General features: G+C 38.0%; 1 protein-coding gene across 42 annotated transcripts in view; it reads right to left on the bottom strand.

Moving 5' to 3' along the window:
* Positions 1-23,976, bottom strand: part of SPIDR (scaffold protein involved in DNA repair) — a 481,215-nt gene that overhangs the window by 391,929 nt on the left and 65,310 nt on the right. The window contains exon 1 of one of the 42 annotated variants that reach the window (XM_028852654.2): positions 7,144-7,289. The exons of the other annotated variants lie outside the window; for them this stretch is intronic. Coding sequence (XP_028708487.2) covers positions 7,144-7,146 — 3 coding nt within the window. The 5' untranslated portion in view covers positions 7,147-7,289. Of the gene's footprint in view, positions 1-7,143; positions 7,290-23,976 lie in introns of those variants that run through there. 42 annotated transcript variants of the gene reach the window in all.

The raw sequence follows: 23,976 nt of genomic DNA, 5'->3' as shown, positions 1-23,976 counted from the left end.
TCTCCACAGAATTGGAAAAAACTACTTTAAAGTTCATATGGAACCAAAAAAGAGCCCACATTGCCAAGATGATCCTAAGTCAAAAGAACAAAGCTGGAGGCATCACGCTACCTGACTTCAAACTATACTACAAAGCCACAGTAACAAAAACACCATGGTACTGATACCAAAACAGAGATATAGACCAATGGAACAGAACAGAGTCCTCAGAAATAATACCACACATCTACAACCATGTGATCTTTGACAAACCTGACAGAAACAAGAAATGCGGAAAGGATTCCCTATTTCATAAATGGTGTTAGGAAAACTGGCAAGCCGTATTTAGAAAGCTGAAACTGCATCCCTTCCTTACTCCTTATACAAAAATTAATTCAAGATGGATTAAAGACTTAAATGTTAAACCTAAAACCACAAAAACCTAGAAGAAAATCTAGGCAATACCATTCAGGACATAGGCATGGGCAAGGACTTCATGTCTAAAACACCAAAAGCAATGGCAACAAAAGCCAAAATTGACAACTTTGATCTAATTAAACTAAAGAGCTTCTGCACAGCAAAAGAAACTACCATCAGAGTGAACAGGCAACCTACAGAATGGGAGAAAAATTTTGCAATCTACCCATCTGACAAAGGGCTAATATCCAGAATCTACAAAGAACTTAAACAAATTTACATGAAAAAATCAAACCACCCCATCAAAAAGTAGGCAATGGATATGAACAGACACTTCTCAGAAGATTTATGCAGCCAACAGGCACATGAAAAAATGCTCATCATAACTCGCCGTCAGAGAAATGCAAAACAAAACCACAATGAGATATCATCTCACACAAGTTAGAATGGCGATCATTAAAAAGTCAGGAAACAACAGGTGTTGGAAGGATGTAGAGAGATAGGAACGCTTTTACACTGTTGGTGGGACTGTCTACTCGTTCAAGCATTGTGGAAGACAGTGTGGCGATTCCTCAAGGATCTAGAACTAGAAATCCCATTACTGGGCATATACCCAAAGGATTATAAATCATGCTGCTATAAAGACACATTCACATGTATGTTTATTGTGGCACTGTTCACAATAGCAAAGACTTGGAACCAACCCAAATGTCCAATAACGATAGACTGGATGAAGAAAATGTGGCACATATACACCATGGAATACTATGCAGCTATAAAAAAGGATGAGTTCATGTCCTTTGTGGGGACATGGATGAAGCTAGAAACCATCATTTTGAGCAAACTATCACAAGGACAGAAAACCAAACACTGCATGTTCTCACTCATAGGTGAGAACTGAACAATGAGAACACTTGGACACAGGATGGGGAGCATCACACACCCGGGCATGTCATGGGGTGTGGGGATGGGGGAGGGATAGCATGGAGAAATACCTAATGTAAATGACGAGTTAATGGGTGCAGCACACTAACATGGCACATGTATACATATGAAACAAACCTGCACGTTGTGCACATGTACCCTAGAACTTAAAGTATAATAATAATAAAAAAAGAAAAAGCCAATAAAATACATAAAATGGCCCAGTAGAGTCTTTGCCACAGAAGATTAAATGCATAAGAATGTCCTACAAGCATTATCTTTTTCCCCCATGAAGGACAATTCTCCAGGTGGCGTTGGATGGACCCAGTTCTCCCTGCTCCTCCTAGTATTCTTAAGAATTAACCGTAGAACGTTCTGGGAATGAAACATCCTGAAAAAGGGAAGGACTGGCAGGAGAAGCCCAGGTTCTGTTTCAATACCTGCCCGAAACAGGATGTCCTTCCACACTTTAGTCTAACAGTTCTGTGGCCTGTGGAGTATAAAACCCATGTCAGGCTGCTTTCTGAGGTCCTGCAGCTATGTTAGAAGTGGAGCACACAGAGATGAGACTCCACCCACCCCAGGCAGCTTTCCTCAGCCTTGAGAGACTGGCACACAAGAAATCCTTAGGCTTCTTCTGGCCCTCACTGCCTGTCTGTAAGTAATAAACCAGCTTCATGTAAGTTGTGTCTCACTGAACTTGGACAAGTTGGTAACCAGTGCACAGTGACCCTGTTTCACACCCTCCACTTCATTAGTTGATTGATTCAGTAAACATTTAGTGAGTATCTAGCACATGCCAACCTCTATGCTAAGTACTGGGAATGAGAAATCCTAACCTAAAGAAGAGACTCAAGTGTCTCCCTGAACACAAAAGTCCAATTTTCAGATACCTGATTTCAAAAATGGTACAGATAAAGGGAATCTTTTCCTATTTTGCATCTTAATTTTAATCCTGTCAATCAGATTTTTATATTCCAAATAATTTTTTTATATTAAAGGCACTCTGTATTCTCAAACACTAGAATTTGTATTAGGTATTTAAAAGAGAAAAAAATCATCAATAAACAAAACAAGGCTAGAATCTTCAAAACTTCTCCTAAGAGTTAACATGGATGATATAACATCCACCTAAACATAATATTAATTTACTAGTATAATAAAGTTAGAACAGCTAGATAATGAGCTTGGAGAGTGTATGCCTTAACAATTTCCAATCAAACAGAACCCTAGATGCAACTGGGAGATTTGTTTTTATAAATTATGTACATATTCTGAAATATCTGCTCATAAATATGACTAGTCTGGTTTTAAGAACATGCTGGGAAAATGCTCACAATTACTTTATAAATACAGTACAGCCTAAAGTCAGAAAGAAAGGGTAGCCAGGAGAGGTATCTGCACTAAAGGTATGTAAATATTTAAACACCAGCGTGCATAAAAAAGGTAATAATAAGAGAATCTACAATGTGTACTAAAAGGTACCTTTAAAAATATAAAAATAAGACATTTCAGGCCGGGCGCAGCTGCTCATATTTGAAATCCCAGTACTTTGGGAGGACGAGGCACGTGCATTACCTGAGGTCAGGAGTTCGAGACCAACCTGGCCAACGTGGTGAAACTCCATCTCCACGAAAAATATAAAAATTAGCCGGGTGTGGTGGCATGCACTTCTAATCCTAGCTACTTGGGAGCCTGAGGCAAGAGAATTGCTTGAACCCAGAAGACGGAGGCTGCAGCGAGCCAAGACCGTACCACTACACTCCAGCCTGGGCGACAGAGCAAGACTCTATCTCAACAACAACAACAACAACAACAACAACAACAAAGACATTACGAAGTACAAGAGAAGATAGGTCAGAAACATGAGGAAGAGAATCTGCGTTGTGTTACCATGACAACTAAATAGGTAGGGCAGCACAGGGGGTAGCCCATGCAGGAGGTCAGGCCTGCCCTAGGCTGCTTTCCTAGCTCTAAAATTCAGACAATTCCATATGACAATAAACAAATGAAAATGTCTCCTAAACTAGACAAAATCCTTCTCCCATTCTAAATCTTAATACAAATATTTAGACTTTTTTCAACAGTTTCCTTAAATACACAATTTCACATAAAATATCCTTTTCGAGATCACTAGAGATAGTAATAAAAGGTGAAGAATGGAAAAAAGCCCGACAGAAGGCAACAAATACATTGGTGATATTCTCCATGCACAACTCCGAGAAACATGTCTTGTGTGGTTTTGGCAGGGACTTCGGAGGGGAAGATTCTGTAGGAGTTGCTGAGAAGGCCGAGTCAGACAGTGCTGCTGCTTTCTATGTACTGTGATGAGAAGTTATCATAGATGGCAATAAAGCTTTAGCAAAGAAATCTGAAAAATGCTCCTGGATGCACACAGGAATATTCCCATACGTTGTTCCACCATGAGGGACAAATGTTACTAGTGGCTCTGGAAACCGAAACTTAGGGAGTGGGTATCGACGATGTAAAACTTCAGACTCTTAACAGTAAACACAGGGGTGGAGATCCAGTATAGGAAAAAAAAAAGTTCTGTTTTGCATAAGCATTATCTGCAACAAAGTAAAACATTAAACAGAAAAAAAATTTGAAAATGGAACAGAAAATGGAATTTAGTATTTACTAACCTATTATTACGAATTATATCTCCCCTTGGGAACTCGTAGCCATACAGGACAAAATGCCCCTAAAAGCACACATTTATTGATAAAGCCCATAACCTCTTTTGTGTGAGAAACTTTATCTACTTTTGGAAGGTGAAGAAAGAAGGCATAATATAAAGTTATAACAGCCACTAAAAATAATAAGCATGAAAAACAGGAAAAGCCCCACAAAATTATACCACATCTAGAATACATTTATGGAAAGACTACGTTTACAATCATGGATACAAATGAAAGCAGCAATAGAAGAATGTAAACAGGCCAGGTGCGGTGGCTCACGCCTGTAATCACAGCACTTTGGGAGGCCAAGGTGGGTGGATCACGAGGTCATGAGTTCCAGACCAGCCTGGCCAACATAGTGAAACCCCGTCACTACTAAAAATACAAAAAATTAGGCAGCTGTGGTGGTGGATGCCTATAATCCCAGCTACTCGGGAGGCTGAGGGAGAAGAATTGCTTGAACCTGAGAGGCGAAGGTTGCAGTGAGCCAAGATTGCACTATTGCACTCCAGCCTGGGTGACAGTGCAAGACTCCATCTCAAAAAAAAAAAAGAATGTAAACAATTATGTTATGCTCAACATGTATTCAGCTTAAAGTTTGTTTTAAATAAAAAAGTGAGTTTTCCTTTTCACTCTAAACAAGTCCTCAAAATGCAAAGCTTATCCTTGTCTTGTGGGTGGTTTAAATAAACACCCATTTTCACAAGCCCCAGTACTTAGTTCATTGTCATCTACTGATCTTCTTCAGGTAAGCGAGAAAAACATGGAAATTAAGATATAGGTTAATTACATAAAAAGAATGGTAAATAAATTTTCACCTTCAAATATTTTTCTCTGGCTACAACCACACAAACATGGCGAATTAGTTTTTAATACGGGCATGTTAGGTTAGTTCTCCATAGAAAAATAGTAGGATCATAGTAAATTCGTTCTCACTAGAAACACAGTAAGTTAAACAGAAGGGGCCATCCTTTCAAAGCACAACGTAGAACACTTTCAGTTTCTTTTTTATAATAAAGGCACAAAATCTCTAAACTTCCAACAATCTAATCCCATGATTCCGTGTTAAATCTTAATTCTTGAATGGTGACTCATTTCTTAAAGATAATAATTAAAATGGAAATGTTAAATATTAAATATTTAAAAACCCCTGAGCAGTTGTACTAAGACAAATTCAAAGATCTAGTTAAGGAAATTCTTTACTTTCTCATAGTGACCTCTCGCTCATGAAGATTCACTCTAAGTAGTACTTTTATCCAAACTAGAACAATGCAAGCTCAATTAATTTTACTCATTTTTTCCTTTACTTTTAAAAGCAATTCCCTATTCCCACCTATGTTAAGCCATTTAGGCTGAAAGACGTCAAGGCTGACCACCCAACAACAGGTGGGATGGTATCTACTAACGTAAACTTGAGCAGGACTACCCTTAGGATACATAGAAGCCCCCCAAAAAAATAATTTTTTTGTGAGGCCTCTTTATGTATATATAATTTTTCAAGTATATTACAAAATCATGGGCCCATGGACACGAGTGATTTTTCAATTAAGTTTTAGAACATAGATAGAAAATAGATACTCTTAAGTATTTATTTATTGTTCACATGCACATGAACTTTCTTCAAAGTGTCCAGGCACCATCTCTAAGTTCTTCATTGTTATATCTGCTTTCCTGGCTAATCTCCTAACTTTCACCCAAGAAAAAGGCAATAACGCTAGTATTACTCACAATGCCATGATTCCTATTGAGAGATGGCAACGTGCTAGCAGCCCTTGCTCTCGGCACCTCCTCAGCATCCGCGACCACTCTGGCAATGCCTGAGGAGCCCTTCAGCCCCCCACGGCGCTGTGGGAGCCCCTCTCTGGGCTGGCCAAGGCTGGAGCCACCTCCTTCTGCTTGCAGGGAGGTGTGGAGGGAGAGGCACGGGCAGGAACCGGGGCTGCACACGCTCACGGGCCAGCTGCGAGTTCCAGCGGGCGCCCTGCACTCTGAGCGGCCAGCTGGCACTGCGGGCCAATGGCAGTGAGGGGCTTAGCACCCGGACCCACAGCTGCGGAGGTTGCGCTGGGTCCGCCAGCAGTGCCAGGCTGTGCTCAAATTCTCACGGGGCCTCACCTGCCTCCCCACTGGGCAGGGCTCAAGACCTGCAGCCTGCCATGCCCAATCACCCTTCTCTGCCATGGGCTCCTGCACAGCCCAAGCTTCCCGGATGGACACTGCCCCCTGCTCTGTGGCACCCAGTCCCATCAACTGCCCAAGGGCTGAGGAGTGCAGGCACGGCTCGGGACTGGCGGGTAGCTCAACCTGCAGCCCCTGGGCAGGATCCACTGGGTGAGGACAGCTAGGCTCCTTAGTCTGGTGGGGACTTGGGGAACTTTTATGTCTAGCTAAGGGATTATAAACATACCAATCAGCACTCTGTGTCTAGCTCAGGGTTTATAAATACACCAATCAATACTCTGTATCTAGCTAACCTAGTGGGGCCTTGGAGAACTTTTATGTCTAGCTAGAGGATTGTAAATGCACCAATCAGCACTCTGTCAAAACAGACCAATCGGCAGGATGTGGGTGGGGCCAGATAAGGGACTAAAAGCAGGCTGCCCAAGCCAGCCAGCGGCAACCTGATCAGGTCCCCTTCCACACTGTGGAAGCTTTGTTCTTTTGCTCTTTGCAATAAGTCTTGCTGCTGCTCACTCTTTGGGTCCACGCCGCCTTTAAGAGCTGTAACACTCCTCACGAAGGTCTGCAGCTTCACTCCTGAAGCCAGCGAGACCACGAACCCACCAGTAGGAAGAAGCTCCAGACAGATCTGAACGTCTGAAGGAACAAACTCCGGACACACCATCTTTAAGAACTGTAACACTGCAAGGGTCCGCGGCTTCATTTTTGAAGTCAGTGAGACCACAAACCCACCAATTCTGGACACACTATGACATGTTAGTACTGAAACAACATATATCTGCTGCAGTTCATTAATGCCATTTATTTAATCCTGATTCAATCCTTACTAATGATGCTGCATCTTCCACTGTAATATATATGAATACAAACTTCCAATGACTCTCTCAAAGGTAGTTACTGTGTTTCATTTGACAATCTCAAAATTTCTGGTCATGTTAAATTTATATGGGGAATTTCATACCATAAAAGTAGAACAATGTATCTTTTAACCATGTCCCATCTTGAAATCTTCAGGCCAAGTTTACCACCAGATCACTACAAGAATGCAATCTCTTTCCATTTGGAATACACCTCTGGCCTCCCACACACAACCACCAGGAAAGGGACAGGCAAGAGACCTACAGGCTGGGGATAAGAGCACAGAAATGGAAATGCTTACTCTAAACTTCATATAGAAATACAGAAGAATCAGAAGAGCCAAAACAACCTTGAAAAAGAAATCAAAGTTATAGGGCTCTCACTTTCCAATTTTAAAACCTACTATAAAATTACATTAATTAAGGTAAGGTGGAACTGACATGAGGATAGACATATAGACCAATGGAACTGAATAGAAAATCCAGAAATAAATCGATACACCTACAGTAAACTAAGTTTTCACAAGGGTGCCATGACCTTTAAATAGTAAAAGAACAGTCTTCTTAAAACATGGTGCTACAACAGCTGAATATTTACATGTAAAGTAATAAATCTGGACACCTACCTAATACACCACCAAAAAAGTTAATTCAAAACGGACCATACATCTAAATCGAAAAGCTGAAACTAGAAAGGTCTTAGAAGAAAACACAGGTAAAAATCTTCATGACTTTTTTTTTTTTAAAGGTTTCTTACATGTGACACAAAAAGCAGCAGCAACCAAAAACATACTAAAAACAAAAACTTTTATGGAAAAAAAGATATTTCAGAGGTGAAAATAAAACTCAATGATGGGAAAAAAATATTTACAAATCATACATTTGGAAAAAAAAAGACGTGTACACCGAAAACATACAGAACTCTTACAAGTTAATAATAAAAACACAGATAAGGGCCAGGTGTGGTGGCTCATGCTTATAATCCCAGCATTTTGGGAGGCCAAGGCAGGAGGATCACTTGAGCCCAGGAGTTCAAGCCAAGCCTGGGCAACATGGTACAACCTTGTCTCTATGAAAAAATTAAACAAGTAGCCAGAGGTGGCGGTAGGCCCCTCTGTAGTCCCAGTTACTTGGGAGGCAGAGCTGGAAGGGCAGGTTGAACCCAGGAGGTCAAGGCTGTGGTAAGTTATGATAAGGCCACTGCACTCCAGCCTGGGTGACAGAGCAAGACTCTGTCTCAAAAAAGAAGCAAAACCAAACAAAACACACACACACAATTAAGCCAATTGAAAAATGGGCAAATAATTTAAACAGACGTTTCTCCAAAGAACATACACAAACGGCCAATAAGCACATGAAAATATCATTAGCCATTAGAGAAATGCAAATCAAAACAAAAAAGATACCATTCCACACCCACTTAGAATGCTATAATGAAAAAGGAGATGAAGGGCTGTGTTGATAAGAATATGGAGAAACTGGAAACCCTCAAACATTTCTAGTGGGAATGCAGAACAGTGCAGCCACTTCAGAGAAAAATGTCAGTTCCTTAAAAAGTAAAATACAAAGATAACATGATCTAACAATTCGACTTCTAGGTATATACAAGAGAACTGCACACATACTGAAACCAACTCAACAGTCCCACAGATAGTTTTTTAATATAAACAAAGAAATTCTTTAAGCTTAAAACTTACCTTTATCTGAGTTCCTTCTTCAGGAAATAACCTTCTACTCTGAGTTCCTTCAGCAGGAAAGGACCTTCTGCTCTCAGAAAGTATCAAAGAACTGAAATTCACCAGATCACCACATCCAAACAATGAAATGCTGAACCCCTCATCATGATTGCTTCCTTGCCCCTCCCTAGCTCTTGTTTTGTTTCACATTGTTACATTTTCCCCTGCTACCTAAACCCCTAATTTTAGTTGGTCAGGGAGAGGGATTTGAGACTGAGCTCCCATCTCCCCAGCTATAGCACCCAATTAAAGCCTTCTTCTTTGGCAATACTCTTTGTCTCAGTCACTGGCTTTCTGTGCGGCAAGCAAGAGGACCTAGACCAAACCCCTGGTGTTTCAGTAACAGTATGTTCACAGAAAAACTTGCATATCAATTTCAGAGCAACAGTATTCATAATAGCCAAAAAGTGTAAAAACACCAAACACAAATCAACTGGTGAACAGCTTTTTAAAATGTGCTACATCTACACAATGGACTACTACTAACCTCCAAAACTGAAAAGCAAACAGGGAAAAGACTAAAAAAATAGAATATCTAAGAAGTGTGGGAAAACTATAAAAGATGTAACATACACTTAATGGGAATACCAGAAGTAGAAAAAAGAGAAAAATGGACATTAGAAATATTTGAAACAACAATGACTGAGAATCTCCCCAAACTACTGTCACACACCAAACCACACACAGATCTGAGAAACTAAGGAAAGCAAGCTAGATAAATGCAGGAGAAAAAAAAAAAAAAAAGCAAAAACTTAGGCATCTATCATTTTTAAACTGCACAAAAAATCTAACAAAAACAAATTTCTGAAGGAAGTTGAAGGGGGTGAAAATACCTTATTTATAGAGAAGCAAAGATAACAACTTCTCAGAAACAATGCAAGCAAGAGAGTAGAGTGAAATGGTTAAACTGTTGAAAGAGGTCTGGGCATGGTGGCTCACGACTGTAATCCCAGCACTTTGGGAGGCTGATGTGAGTGGATCACTTGAGGCCAGGAGTTCAAGACCAGCCTGGCCACCATGGCAAAACCCTGTCTCTACTAAAAATACAAAAATTAGCCAGATGTGGTGGCACACGCCTGTAATCCCAGCTACTCGGAAGGCTGAGGCCAGAGAATCACTTGAACCTAGGAGGTGGAGGTTGCAGTAAGCTGAGATCGTGCCACTGTACTCCAGCCTGGGCAACAGAACGAGACTCCATCTCAAAAAATAAAAATTTAAATTTAAATTTTAAAAAAAAATGAACTGTTGAGAGAAAAAAATTACCAATCTAGAATTCTGTTGTAGTGAGTAAAATTATGCCTCAAAAGTGAAGGAAAAATATTTTGTCAGATGAACAAAAATTGAGTGACTCTATTGCCAGTAAAACTGCCTTGCAAGAAGTATTGAAGTTCTACAGAAGAAGGAATTATAGGTCAGAAATTCAGTTCTACATAAAGAAAGGAAGAGCTGATGAAGGAATAAAGACAGTAAAATTTTATTTTTATTTTTTTATTCTTAACTGACCTAACAGATAATGGTTGTTCAAAATAGTTACAGCAACATGTATTCAATTACGTATGCTCTTATATGTATTTACGTATGCTTACATATAAGTAAAATGAATGCCAGGAACAGAAAGAGAAATTAGGATAATTTTGCTATTATACTCCACATTATCTGTAAATGTGTAACAGTGTTATTGGAAAGTTGGCTTAGATTAGTTGTAAAAGTATACTGCAAACTCTAAGGCAACCATTTTAAAAGCTAAGAAAGAAGTGTAAGGGTTATACTAAGAAGATAAGAAAAAAAGAGAATCACATAAAATGCTCAAAGAGTGGAAAATAAAAATAAGAACAGAGAACAAGAACAACAAATAGAAACCAGTAACAAATATGGTAGATATTAACCCAATTATACCAATGATCATTTTAAAGGTCAACACACTAATTAAAAGACAAGTTGTCAAAGTGTAATAAAAAACAAGAGCCAACTGCATGTTGTCTACAAGAAACCCACTTCATATGTAAAGATACATATAAACTAAACATAAATGGATTGAAGAAAGATATATCAGGCTAACATTAACGAAAGAAAAGGAGGAGTAGCCTATTAATTTCAGGCAGAATAGACTTAAAGCAAGGAAAGTTATCAAGGATAGAGAAGGGCATTACACAATGATAAAGGATTCAACTATCCAAGAAGACACAACAATCCTTAACATGTATATACCTATCAACAGAGTGTTAAAATATATAAAACAAAAACAAACTGCAAAGTGAAATAAATTAGTCCACTATCATAATCTGAGACTTCAAGATCTCTCACAGAAATGGGCAGATTTAGCAGGCAGAAAATCCATAAAGATATATTTGAACTCAATAACACCACCTATCAACTGGATATAATTGACATTTACAGACCACTTCATCCAACAATAGCAGAATACATATTCTCAAGATTACATGGAAAATTCATCAAAACAGATCACATTCTAGGCCATAAAACACATGCTAACAAATTTTTAAAAACAAATTATGTAACATCTTCTCTTAGACCAAAATGAAATTAAACTAAAAATCAATTAACAGAAAGATACATGGAACATCCCAAAATATATGAAAATGAAATACTTCTAAATACACATGGGTCAAACAAGAAATCTGATGAGAAATTTTTAAATGTTTTCAACTATATGAAAGTAACACACAACTTATCAAAATTTGTGGGATGTAGTGAAAGCAATGGTTAGAGGAGAAATTTATAGCACTAAATGCATATACAGTCATGTGCCACATAATGATAATGATATTTTTGTCAATGAACACACCTCATATACAACGCTGGTCTTGTAAGATTACAATGGAGCTGAAATTCCTATTACCTAATGATGTCATGGCAGTTGTAACTTTATAGTGCAATGCATTTTTCGTATGTTCATGGTGATGCTGTTGTAAACAGACCTACTGTGTGCTGCCAGCTGTATAAAACTATAGCACATATAATTATGTACAATACATGTTTGATAATGACCATAGTATTAAGCTATGTATTTACTATACTATACTTTTTATCATTATTTTGAAGTATACTCCATGGCCAGGCGTGGTGGCTCATGCCTGTAATCCCAGAACTTTGGGAGGCTGAGGTGGGGATCGCCTGAGGTCAGGAGTTCGAGACCAGCCTGACCAACATGGTGAAACCCTGTCTCTACTAAAAACACAAAAAAACTAGCCAGGCGTAGTGGTGCGTGCCTGTAATCCCAGCTACTCGGGAGGCTGAGACAGGAGAACTGCTTGAACCCAGGAGGCTGAGGTTGCAGTGAGCCAAGATCACACCACTGCACTCCAGCCTGGGCGACAGAGCAAGACTCCATCTCAAATAATAATAATAATAATAATAACAGTAATAATAAAGTATGCTCCTTTCACTTATTATTTTTCAGTTAACTGTAAAACATCCTCAAGATCCTCAAGCAGATCCCTTCAGGAGGTATTCCAGAAGAAGGCATTGATATCATACAAGATGACAGCTCCATGAGTGTTACTGCCCCTGAAGACCTTTCAGTGGAACAAGATACAGAGGTGGAAGACAGTGATATTGATGATCCTGACCCTGTGTAGGCCTAGGCTAATGTGTGTGTCTGTGTCTTAGTTTTTAACAAAAAAGTTTAAAGAATTTTTTTAAATAGAAAAAAGCTGACAGAATAAGGATATATGAGCTGAGATCACGCCACTGCACACCAGCGTGGGCAACAGACTGAGACTCCCTCTCAAAAAAACATTTTTTTGTACAGCTGAACAATATGTTTGTGTTTTAAGCTAAGTGTTATTACAAAAGAGTTATTACAAAGTGGTATTACTAAAGAGTCAAAAAGTGAAAAAAACGAAGTTTAAGAAGTGAAAAATTACAGTAAGCTAAGATTAATTTATTATTGAAGAAAGAAAAATTTTAAAAATAAATTTAGTGTAGTCTAAGTGTACCATGTTTATAAAGTTGATAGTAGTGTACGTTAATGTCCTAGGCCTTCATATTCACTCAACACTCACTCACTGACTCACCCAGAGCACCTTTCAGTCCTACGAGCTCCATTCATGGTAAGTACCCTATATATGTGTACCATTGTTTATGTTTTATACCATATTATAATGTACCTTTTCTATGCTTAGATACAAAAATAATTACCATTGTGTTCCAATTGTCTACAGTATCCAGTACAGTAAGATCCTACACAGGTTTGCAGTCTAGATATAGGCTATACCATATAGTGTAGGTGTGTAGTAGGCTAAACCACCTAGGTTTGAGTAAGAGCACTCTATGATGTTTGCACAAGGACAAAATCACCTAATGATGACACATTTCTCAGGATGTATTCTGATCACTAAATGACATATGACTGCATTAAAAAAGAAAAATGATCTAAAATCAATAATCTAAGCTTCTACCTTAGAAATTAAAAATTGGCCCAAAGCCTTAACCGATATCTCACCAAAGAAGACACAGATACAGATGGCAAATAAGTACAAGAAAAGATGCTCCACATCATATATTACCAGAGAAATGCAAATTTAAACCACAATGAGACATCAGGACATACTTACTAGAATGGCTAAAATTCAGAACACTGACACCACCAAATGCTGACAAGAAAATGGAGCAAAAGGAACTCTTGCTGGTGGGAATGCAAAATGTTACAGCCACTTTGGAAGACAGTTTGGCAGTTTCTTATAAAACTAAAAATACTCTTACCCAATACAATCCAACAATTGCTCTGCTTGGCACCTACTCAAAGGAGTTGAAAATTTATCTCCACATGAAAACGTGCACATGTATGGTTATAGCACCTTTAATCATAATTGCCAAAACCTAGAAGCAACCTTCTAGATATCTTTCAGTAGACGAATGGATAAATAAAATTTATATCCAGACAATGGAACATAATTCAGTGCTGAAAAGAAATAAGTTATTAAGGTATGAAAAGACATGGAGGAAAGTTAAATACATATTACTAAGTGAAAGAAAGTACTCAAAAAAAGTTACATACTATATGATTCTAACTGTATGACATTCTGGATAAGGCAAAACTATGGAGACAGTAAAAAGATCAGTGGTTGCCAGGGATTAGGGTGGAGGGAATGATTACTAGGCAGAGCATAGAGGATTTTTAGTGCAGTGTCGCTACTCTGTATGACTGTATGACATTATAATGGTAGACAGGTATCTTTATACATTTGTTCAAACTCACAGAATGTACAACGCCAAGAATTAACCCTGATAGAAATCAGTGACTTTGTGTAAGAAAGATGTGTATACACAGGTTCATCAACTGTAACAAATACACCATTCTGGTGGGGGATGTTGATAAAAGGAAGGCTATGCATATGTGGGGGAAGGAATTATGGGATATCTCTGTATCTTCCTTTCAATTTTTCTGTAAAACTAAAGCTGCTCTAAAAAAAAAAAAATCTTAAGAAAAGCACCACCAACAACAAAATGAAGGCATGATAAATACATTTCTAGATAAACAAAAACTGATTATTGCTTGCAGACTCACCTGATAAAATATAAACAGAATTTCTTAAGGCTGAAGGCAAGTGACCTAAGAATCCACACAAGCCCACATGAAAAATTTGGGTGTCAGCAAAAGTAATTATCTAATTAAAACTCAGCATATGTGCGTATTTGTTCTCTTAGCTGATTTTTAAAAACTGCATAAAATATGTATATAATTGTACTGCTTGTACCTATAACATATAGAAATGCCATACATCTGTGAGTAACAGAAGAGTGGTGCGTGGGAACAAAGCTTTATCAAACTAAGGAAACACCACCACATGGTAACATGATTCCATAGGAACCAATGAAGAGAACACAAAATGGTAAATAAGAAGGGTCATCTAACACTATAAATGCTTGCTCTCCTTTCTTTTCCCTTCTAATACAAAATTATATTAACAATTATAGCAGATACAATATGTATAACAATAATAGCATAAAGAGGAGGAAGAGAAAGTAGAGCCATACAGTGGTAATGTTTCTATGCCTCACTGGAATAAAACTAGCAACAAATCTGAGGGAGATTTGGTTGAGATGTACATGATAAGCACTAAAGTAACCCATAACATCTCCCTCAAAAACATACTGTAGGCTGAGTACAGTGCCTCATGCCTGTAATACAGCACGTTGTGAGGCCAAGGCGGACAGACCACTTGAGACTAGGAGTTAGAGACCAGCCTGGCCAACATGGTGAAACTCTGTCTCTACTAAAAACACAAAAATTGAGCTGGGCGCGGTGGCTCACGCCTGTAATCCCAGCACTCTGGGAGGCTGAGGCAGGCAGATCATGAGGTCAGGAGATGGAGACCATCCTGGCTAACATGGTGAAACTCCATCTCTACTAAAAATACAAAAAAATTAGCTGGGCGTGGTGGCGGACACCTGTAGTCCCAGCTACTCAGGAGGCTGAGGCAGGAGAATGGCGTGAACCCAGGAGGCGGAGGTTGTAGTGAGCTGAGATTGCGCCACTGCACTCCAGCCTGGGTGACAGAGCGAGACTCCATCTCAAAAAAAAAAAATTAGGCTTGGTGGCACATGCCTGTAATCCCAGCTACTTAGGAGACTGAGGCACGAGAACTACTTGAACCCAGGAGGTGGAGTTTGCCATGAGCCAACATTCTGCCACTGCATTCCAGCCTGCGCAACAGAGCAAGATGCTGTCTCCAAAAAAAAAAAAAAAATTGTGAAAATGACATTAGAACTAAATGTTACCAAAGAAAATATTGCTTTCAAGTAAAAGAAATGAGGAGCGACCCAAGAAAAAAACGCTGAAACATTTAGGAAATGAAAAAGTAAACTGGTGTACATAAATGCAACTATATCAATAATAACATCAAATGCACATAAATTAACCCAGCCAAAGGTACTGCAATGTGGGATAAAAAAGTGAACATTTCCACTGTATGTTCTGTATGAGAGATGCAATACACTGAACAAGGGTGTCACAACCTGCCCGTAAGGAATAATCTTTTCAACAAATGGTGCTGGGACAACCGGATTTCCATATTCAAACAAATGAAGTTGGTGCCCAGCATGGTGGCTCACGCATGTTATCCCAACACTTTGGGAGGCTGAGGCAGGAGGATCACTTGAAGCCAGGAGTTTGAGAACAACCTAGGTAACATAGCAAGACCCCATTTCTTAAAAAAAAAAAACAAAAATTAGCCAGCCTTGGTGAAGTCTTAGCTATTTGAGAGGCTGAGGTGGGTGGATCACTTGGGCCCAGAGGTTCAAAGCTGCAGTAAGCTATGTTCATGCCACTGCACTCCAGCCTGAGTGACAGAGCAGGACTTTATCTCTTTATCTCTTTAAAAAAAAATGTAGTTGGACCCCTGCCTCACACCATACACAAAAATTAACTCAAAATAGATCAATGGCCTAAATATAAGAGCTAAAACTATAAAAGCCTAAGAAAACAGATAATAAATCTTCATGATCGTGGATTTGGCAATTGTTTCTTCGATATGACATCAAGATTATGAGCAACAGAAGAAAAAATAGATAAATGAACTTTTTCAAAACTAAAAACTACTGTGCATCCAAGAATATTGTCAAGAAAGTGGGGGGAAAAAAAAAAAAACCATGGCCAGGTGTCGTGGCTCATGCCTGTAATCCTAGCACTTTGGAAGGCCAAAGTGGGTGGATCGCTTGAGCTCAGGGGTTCAAGACAAGCTTGAGCAACACGGTGAAACGCTCTCTCTACAAAAAAATACAAAAATCAGGCCAGGTGTGGGGGCTTATGCCTATAATCCCAGCACTTTGGGAGGCCAAGGCAAGTGGATCACCTGTGGTCAGGAGTTAGAGATCAGCCTGGCCAATATGGTGAATCCCCGCATCTACTAAAAATACAAAAATTAGCCAGGCATGGTGGTGTGTGCCTATAATCCCAGCTACTCGGGAGGCTGCGACAGGAGAATCACTTGAACACAGGAGGCAGAGGTTGCAGTGAGCCGAGATCACACCACTGCACTCCAACCCGGGCAACAGAGCAGCACTCTGTCTCGGTGGGGAAAAAAATTAGCCAAGTGTGCTGGTGCATGCCTATAGTCCCAGCTACTCGAGAGGCTGAGGTGGGAGAATTATCTGAGCCTGGGGAAGCTGAGGCTGCAGTGCTACATTGAGCCATGATTGTACCCCTGCACTCTAGCCTGGGCAACAGAATTAAAACCCTATCTCAAAAAAAAAAGTGAAAAAAACACCTACTGAATATGAGAAAACATTTGCCAGTCATATATTTGACAAGGGTCTAGTATCCAGAATACATAGATCATTCTCTTATAACAAGAAAAAAAAACAACAAAAAACTTGAATAGATATTTTTTCCAAGAAGATATTCAGATCACCAACCAGCACATAAAACAGTGCTCATTATCAGTAGCCATTAGAGAATTGCAAATCAAAACCTTGATAAGGTATCACTTCACACCCACTAGGATTTTTTTTTAAGTGGGTAGAAGAAACCATAATGTAAGTGCTGGCAAGAGATGTGGAAAAACTGAAACCTTTGTGCACTGCTGACAGGAATGTAAAATGGTTCAGTCACTGCAGAAAACAGGTAGTTTTTCAAAATGTTACATAAAATCACCACATAGTCCAGCAATTATGCTCCTTCATATATATCAAAGAGAACTGAAAACAGGTACTCGGATATGTGTACACCAGGCTTCTAGCAGCTCTATTCACAATAGCCAAAGGGAGGAAATAAATACACATTAGTGAATGAATGGCTAAACAATGTGTGGCATATACATACAATGGAACATTATGCAGCTATAAAAAGGAATGAAGTACTGATACATGCTACAATGTGGAGGAAGCTCAAAAACATTTTGTTAAGAAGCCAGACACAAAAGTTCACATGCTGTATGATTTCCATTTATGTGAAATAACAGAACAGGTAAAACCATAGAGACAGAAAGCAGATTGGTGTTACCAAGGACTGAGAAGAGGTGGGGAATATGGAATGGATGCTTAATAGTGTAGTATCTCCTTCTAGGGTGATGAAATGTTTTAGAATGAGATAGAGGTGTTAGCTGCAAAACATTGTGAATCCACCAAGTGCCAAAGAATTATTCACTTTTGAATGTTAATTTGATGCTATGTGAATTTCACCTCAATAAAATAAAATTTTTAAAAACTAAACTGAGAGACCTGGTAACAAACTGGATGTTGCTAAAGATGTGTATGTACGTGGCAAGGCTGAAAGCAAACATTCTGTAAAGAAAAGAGCTGTACTTTCCATAATTACATAAAAGAAATTACGTGTGGTGGCTCATGCCTGAAATCCCAGCACTTTGGGAGGCTGAGACAGGCAGATGGCTTGAGCTCAAGAATTTGAGACCAGTCTGGGCAACATGGCAAAACCTTGTCTCTCCAAAAAAAGAAATAAGTAAGTAAAAATAAATAAATACAGAAACCAGTAGGGCATGGTGGCATGCACCACTAGTCTCAGCCACTTGGGAGGCTGAGCTGGGAGGATCACCTGAGACTGGGGAGGTGGAGGCTACAGTGAGCTGTGAGATCACACCACTGTAGTCCATTGTGAGAAACAAAGCCAGACCCTGTCTTAAAAAAAAAAAAAAGTGTGGACGTAAGCTTATTTTGTAAAAAGATACAGAGATGGTCAAAAGAAAGGACAATCAAGTTGCCATTATCTTCTATCAACTTTAGGTGTGCTGGAAGCCTTTCTTCCACTTAGATCCCCTAAAATAGTGCTTAGGGCCAGGAAAATTTCAACAACCTAGACTTCGCAGAGATATTTGGGGAAAACAGAAAGAGGAGGCAATGATCCCACCTCAGGAAATCAGGCACCCATGCCCAGAAAAGTCCTCCACTTTCAAAGGAAAGAGCACAAATCTCACATAACTCTATCTCGAATGTTGAAGCTACAGCTGCCAGAGACAGAAAAAGGGGTAGATTGTCTGGAGCACCATAAAATGTCTCCATGGCTTTGGAACTCAAGAAGTTGGTTGGATCAGTAACTTGTTTTAAGTAAATCCCTTCCAAAATATTTACAATCTGAAAAACATTTTCATTACAATTGATGTATTAAAATTTCTGGCATTTAATAAAAGGAAAATAAACTGACCAACTGAAATAAAGTCCATGAGAAACAAATCTCGTTCTTCAAATGTCTCTTGTGGGCTCCTTTCTTCATACTTTCTAAGAATTTTTACGATTACTTACACTATTTTTTCCTCTTGTCCCAGAAATGTGGAGAAAAATCAATTTCCTTATGTTGCTCTAATTCTAATATACTACCTCTAAGCAAATGCTTTCCAAATCAAGCAACCAACCTTGTGTTCTCTTCCAAATCCCAAGTGACAACATCAACTATCTAGTATATATTCCCAATTTAACATTCTAAAAGCAAACTTATTTTTTTCTTAAAAAATAAAATCTCCATCTTCATTTTTGAACTTCTCTTTATAGCACTATTATAGGCTAAATTGTGTCCTCCCAAATTCATACGTTTAAGTCTCAGGTCCTCAGAATGTAATGTTCTTGGAGATAATAAGGTCTTTAAATAGGTGATTGTTAAAATGCTGTCGTTAGGGTGGGCCCTAATCCAATCTGACTGACATCCTTATAAGAAGGGGGAGGGTCACACAGAGAAGAGGCCATGTCAAGACCCAGCCACCTTGCAAGCCACAGAGAGAGGTCTCAGGAGAAATCAACCCTGCCAGCACCTGGACTTGTCCCAGAGGATCTTCCAGCCTCAAGGACTGTGAGAAAATAAAGTTCTGTTGTTGAAGCCATCCAGTATGTAGTACTTTATCAACGCAACACTAGCAAACTAATTTAAGTACCACTTTCTCAGATATTCTAACTCAAAGCAATATAATCAACCTAGACTTCCTCTTTCAAATAATTGGTGAACTGGCCAAAAAGCCCCTTTAAGGGAAGCATCTCATGTGTAGATTTCAGAACCATTTAACCATTACCAAAGCGTGCATACTACTGGAAATATTATTAGTAATATAGACGTTAATTGCTCTAACTTGTGATTTAAGGACTTTTTAAAAAGATAAAACATAAGGTTTTGCTGTTGAAATCAAAAGAGATCTAATTTCACTTCACAGAACAGATAACAACATACTTGCCAATTTGTCTTGAGTATGGGAGCAGCAGGATTAAAGATCCTGTTTGTTTAAATGTAGACAGCTGGCCTATTTGCATATAAGAAGAAAGAGCTAGTAGAGAATGACAACACACACATACATGGAAATGGGGGATAAGGGAAAGAAGGAAAGGCCATTCGGCAAAATGGCTAAGATAGCCAGGTAAAGAATCACACAGAGTTGTGTTCAAATGACAACTTTCTACTTTCTAGCTGTGTGATTTCAGACAAGATACTCAATACATATAAATGACATAAAAATGTATTTTATTAATAGGATGGTAAGAATTAAATGAGATATCTATAAAGAATTTCATAAGATATATTTTTATATTATGATTCACAGAATAAGATCTCTAGAAAAGAACACGTATTTCAGTTAATGTCAACAGAGAACACAGTTGGATTATAACTTTTTAGCAACGTAAAAGTTATACTATTAACTAAGACCAATAAACTAAAATTCAAGAAAAAAATTTTTAGCTTAAACAAATTACAGTATTATTTCTTATAAATGTTTAATAGTTTCCAATCAAGATGCAACCAGGCCCTAGAGACCAGAAACACAGCATTTAGTGACTAAAGGTGGGTGTCCATGGGTTCTGTAGTCACTCAGACTTCAAAGGAGATCTGAAGAAGTAAAAGACTAATTCTACTTCTAAATCTATTATAAGCCCTAGGAATGTCTACCTGCATCCTAAAGGAATCTGGCATTGCTTGAATGTCTTCTATGTTCAGCTGTGTGCTGTGCCATGACTCACCAATCTTCACAGCAACTATGTGAAGAATATGTTATTGAAGTCATTTGACAAACCAATTGGATCTAAAAAAAAAAAGTTAAATACCTGCTTAAGGCCAAGTATTGAGTGAGAGGTAGAATGGAGATCTGAGCCTAGGATGATTGACACAACACCAATGCTCAGGGCCTTTTTCTGTCTCTCAAAAAGTAAAAGCTAGAGCACTATACATTCCATGTCTAGGACAAAAATATCAAAAAAATTTCATTATCAATTATACTGTTTTACAACAACCGGAAATAAACTCAGGTGGTAGTGAGACACTGTACACCCACATTGGAAATTTCAGATTCTCTAAGATCAAAGAATTACATGACAACTACTTACATAAATACAAAAACACAATTCTACGTTCCCTGAGAAGATTTTTCACATATATTATGCAAATTTAGACCAGAAAGTTTTTAGAGATACTATAGTAAAAACCAATACATGCATCACCAAGACTTTACAATTGTTATTATTTAGCTATGACCAGTTTATCATATTTCTCCATCCATTAATCCATCTTACTTTTCGACGCATTTCAAAGTTGCAGATGACAGTACACATCATCCCATTATACCTCAGCATGAACATCAATAACAAGAATTCAACGCATATTTCTTTTAAAATGTATTTACTTTTTTCAGGTTTTATATACAATAAAAGACATACCATTTAATAAGTTTTAACATATACGTATAGCATTGAACTCAAACTCCAAACAAAAAATAAAATATTTCCTATCAACCAGCAAGTTCCTCTAAGACTTTTCACAATTAATCCTCACCCCACTATCGAAAACACTGCTTTTTCTTCCATTACGTATCAATTTGGCCTGTTCTAGAACTTGATGTAAATAGAACACAGAATGTACTCTGTTGTGTAAGCTTTCTTTCACCTATCATGTATTTGAAATTCATTACGTTGCTGACATACCAAGACAGTGTTCTTTATCATTGCTAAGTTGTATTCCATTTATGACTATACTTATTTGTTGATCCAGTCTCCAGCTGGTGAAAAGAAAGGGATTATGCCTTATCTGTGTCCAGTTTCAGCCTATTATAAGCACTTTTGAACAAATCTTGGAAATGTGCTTTCATTTTCTATTAAATAAATGACTAGGAGTAGAATTGCTAAGTCATGGGTTAGAGCATAAAAACTCTGAATTTTATAAGAGTTTTCATCGCTCTACATGTGGTGTATTACTCTTTAAGCTAATGGGACAAGTAAAGTAGCATCTCCTTGCAGTTTAACTTTGTATTTCCTTAATAATTGATGATGTTTGGTAACATTTTCATGTGTTCACTGGCCATTCAATATAGCATCATTCATCAAGCATCTGTACTGATCCTTCTCCAATTAATCAAGCTGTATTTTCATTGTTCAGTTGTAGAATTTCTTTATATAGTCTTAATACAAGTCCTTTACAGATACAGGTTTTGCTATTATTTTCTTCATGTCTCTTGACCAGCAGAAATTTTTTATTTTGAAGAAGTTTATAGAGTGTTAGGTGTTTTCTTTAAAACAGTTGCTGTTTTCTGTATCCTATCAAGGAAACCTTTGCCTATTCTTTACTTGTTTATTCTAAAAGCTTTATACTTTTAGCTTCAACATTTAGATCTATGATCCATCTTGATTTATCTTTTGGGTACCATGTGAGGTAGGGAGTCAAGGCGAACTTTTATCCATACAGATGTCTAGTTGTTCCAGCATTTTTTATTTAAAAGCCTTTCTTTTCCCTCATTGGATACTTTCTTTGTTAAAAATGATGTATCAGTTCTCTGTTCTGCTCCATTTATATGACTATATATCCTTATGCTGATATCACAGTCTTGATTACTGTATAATTAGAGTAAATCTTGAAATAAGGAAATTTAAGTCTTCCACCTTGTAAATCATCAAGATTGCTTTGTATAACATAGGTCCTTTCTATCTTCCTATAAATGTTATAATCAGCTTTTCAATGTCTACCAAAAGAGAAAAGTCCTGCTAAGATAATGATTTGAACCACATTAAATTCATAGATCGACTAGGGATAACCATGTTGTTTTACTTCCAAATATTCAGATTTTTCCTGAATATCTTATTGCTATTGATTTCTACTTTAAATTCTACTGCAGTTACACTATATACTCCTTAGGATTACAATCTTTTGAAATGTACTGAGACATGTTTTAGGACCCATATATTATTTATCTCAGTATGCATATCATGTGTACTTGAATAGAATGTACACTCTATTTTAGTTGCCCATGATATTCTACAAATGCCAGTTAGGTCAAGGTGGTTGAAGTATTTTACAGATCTTCTATATTCTGATTTTTGTCTAGGTTTTCTGTAAGTTACAGAGTAGTCTTAAAATTTCCATTTATGACTGTAGATCTTATTAGGTGCATACAAATTTATGATTACTATGTATTTCTAATGAGTTTTATCACTATGAAATGCCCTTGTTTATCTCCAATACTGTCCTGAAATCTATTTTATCTAATATTAATATAACAACCCCATCTTATACTTACTATTTGCATGCTACACCTTTTCTCATACATTTAGTTTCAATCTATCTGTGTCATTATTTTTAAAATGCATCTCTGGTAGACAAAATACAGGAAGGTCTTACTTTCTATCCAAAGTGTGAATCTCTACCTTTAAATAAAACACTTAATCTATTTTCAATTAAGGTAATTATTGATAGACTCGACCTAGGTTTGTAGTTTAGCTATTTGTTTTCTTTACATCCTGATATGGTTTGGCTGTGTCTCCACCCAAATCTCATCTTGAATTGTAGTTCCCATAATCCTCACATGTCGTGAGAGGGACCTGGTGGGAGGTAACTGAATCATGGAGCAGTCACCCTCATGCTATTCTCGTAATAATGAGTGAGTTCTAAGGAGATCTGATGGATTCATAAGGGGCTTTTCCCCTGACTTTGCTCTCATTCTGCTCCTTGCTGCCACCCTGTGAAGGACATGTTTGCTTCCCCTTCCTCCATGATTGTAAGTTTCCTGAGGCCTCCCCGGCCATGCTGAACTGAGTCAATTAAACCTCTTTCCTTTATAAATTACTCAGTTTTGAGTATGTCTTTATTAGCAGTATGAGAACAGACTGATACACATCTCATTTGTTTTATATTCTGCTGTTCCTTTACACCTTTTTTCAAACTCTCTAAATACATTTTAGAATTCCATCTTGACTTCTCGTTTTTTAGCTATCACCTCTTTGCATCTTTTTCTTTTTTAGTGTTTGTTCTAGGAATTATAATGT

Source organism: Macaca mulatta, chromosome 8, assembly GCF_049350105.2.
Source record: "Macaca mulatta isolate MMU2019108-1 chromosome 8, T2T-MMU8v2.0, whole genome shotgun sequence".
NCBI classification, from domain to species: Eukaryota; Metazoa; Chordata; class Mammalia; order Primates; family Cercopithecidae; genus Macaca; species Macaca mulatta.
The sequence above is the reverse complement of the archived record's forward strand: the minus strand, read 5'-3'. Positions and strand labels throughout refer to the sequence as shown.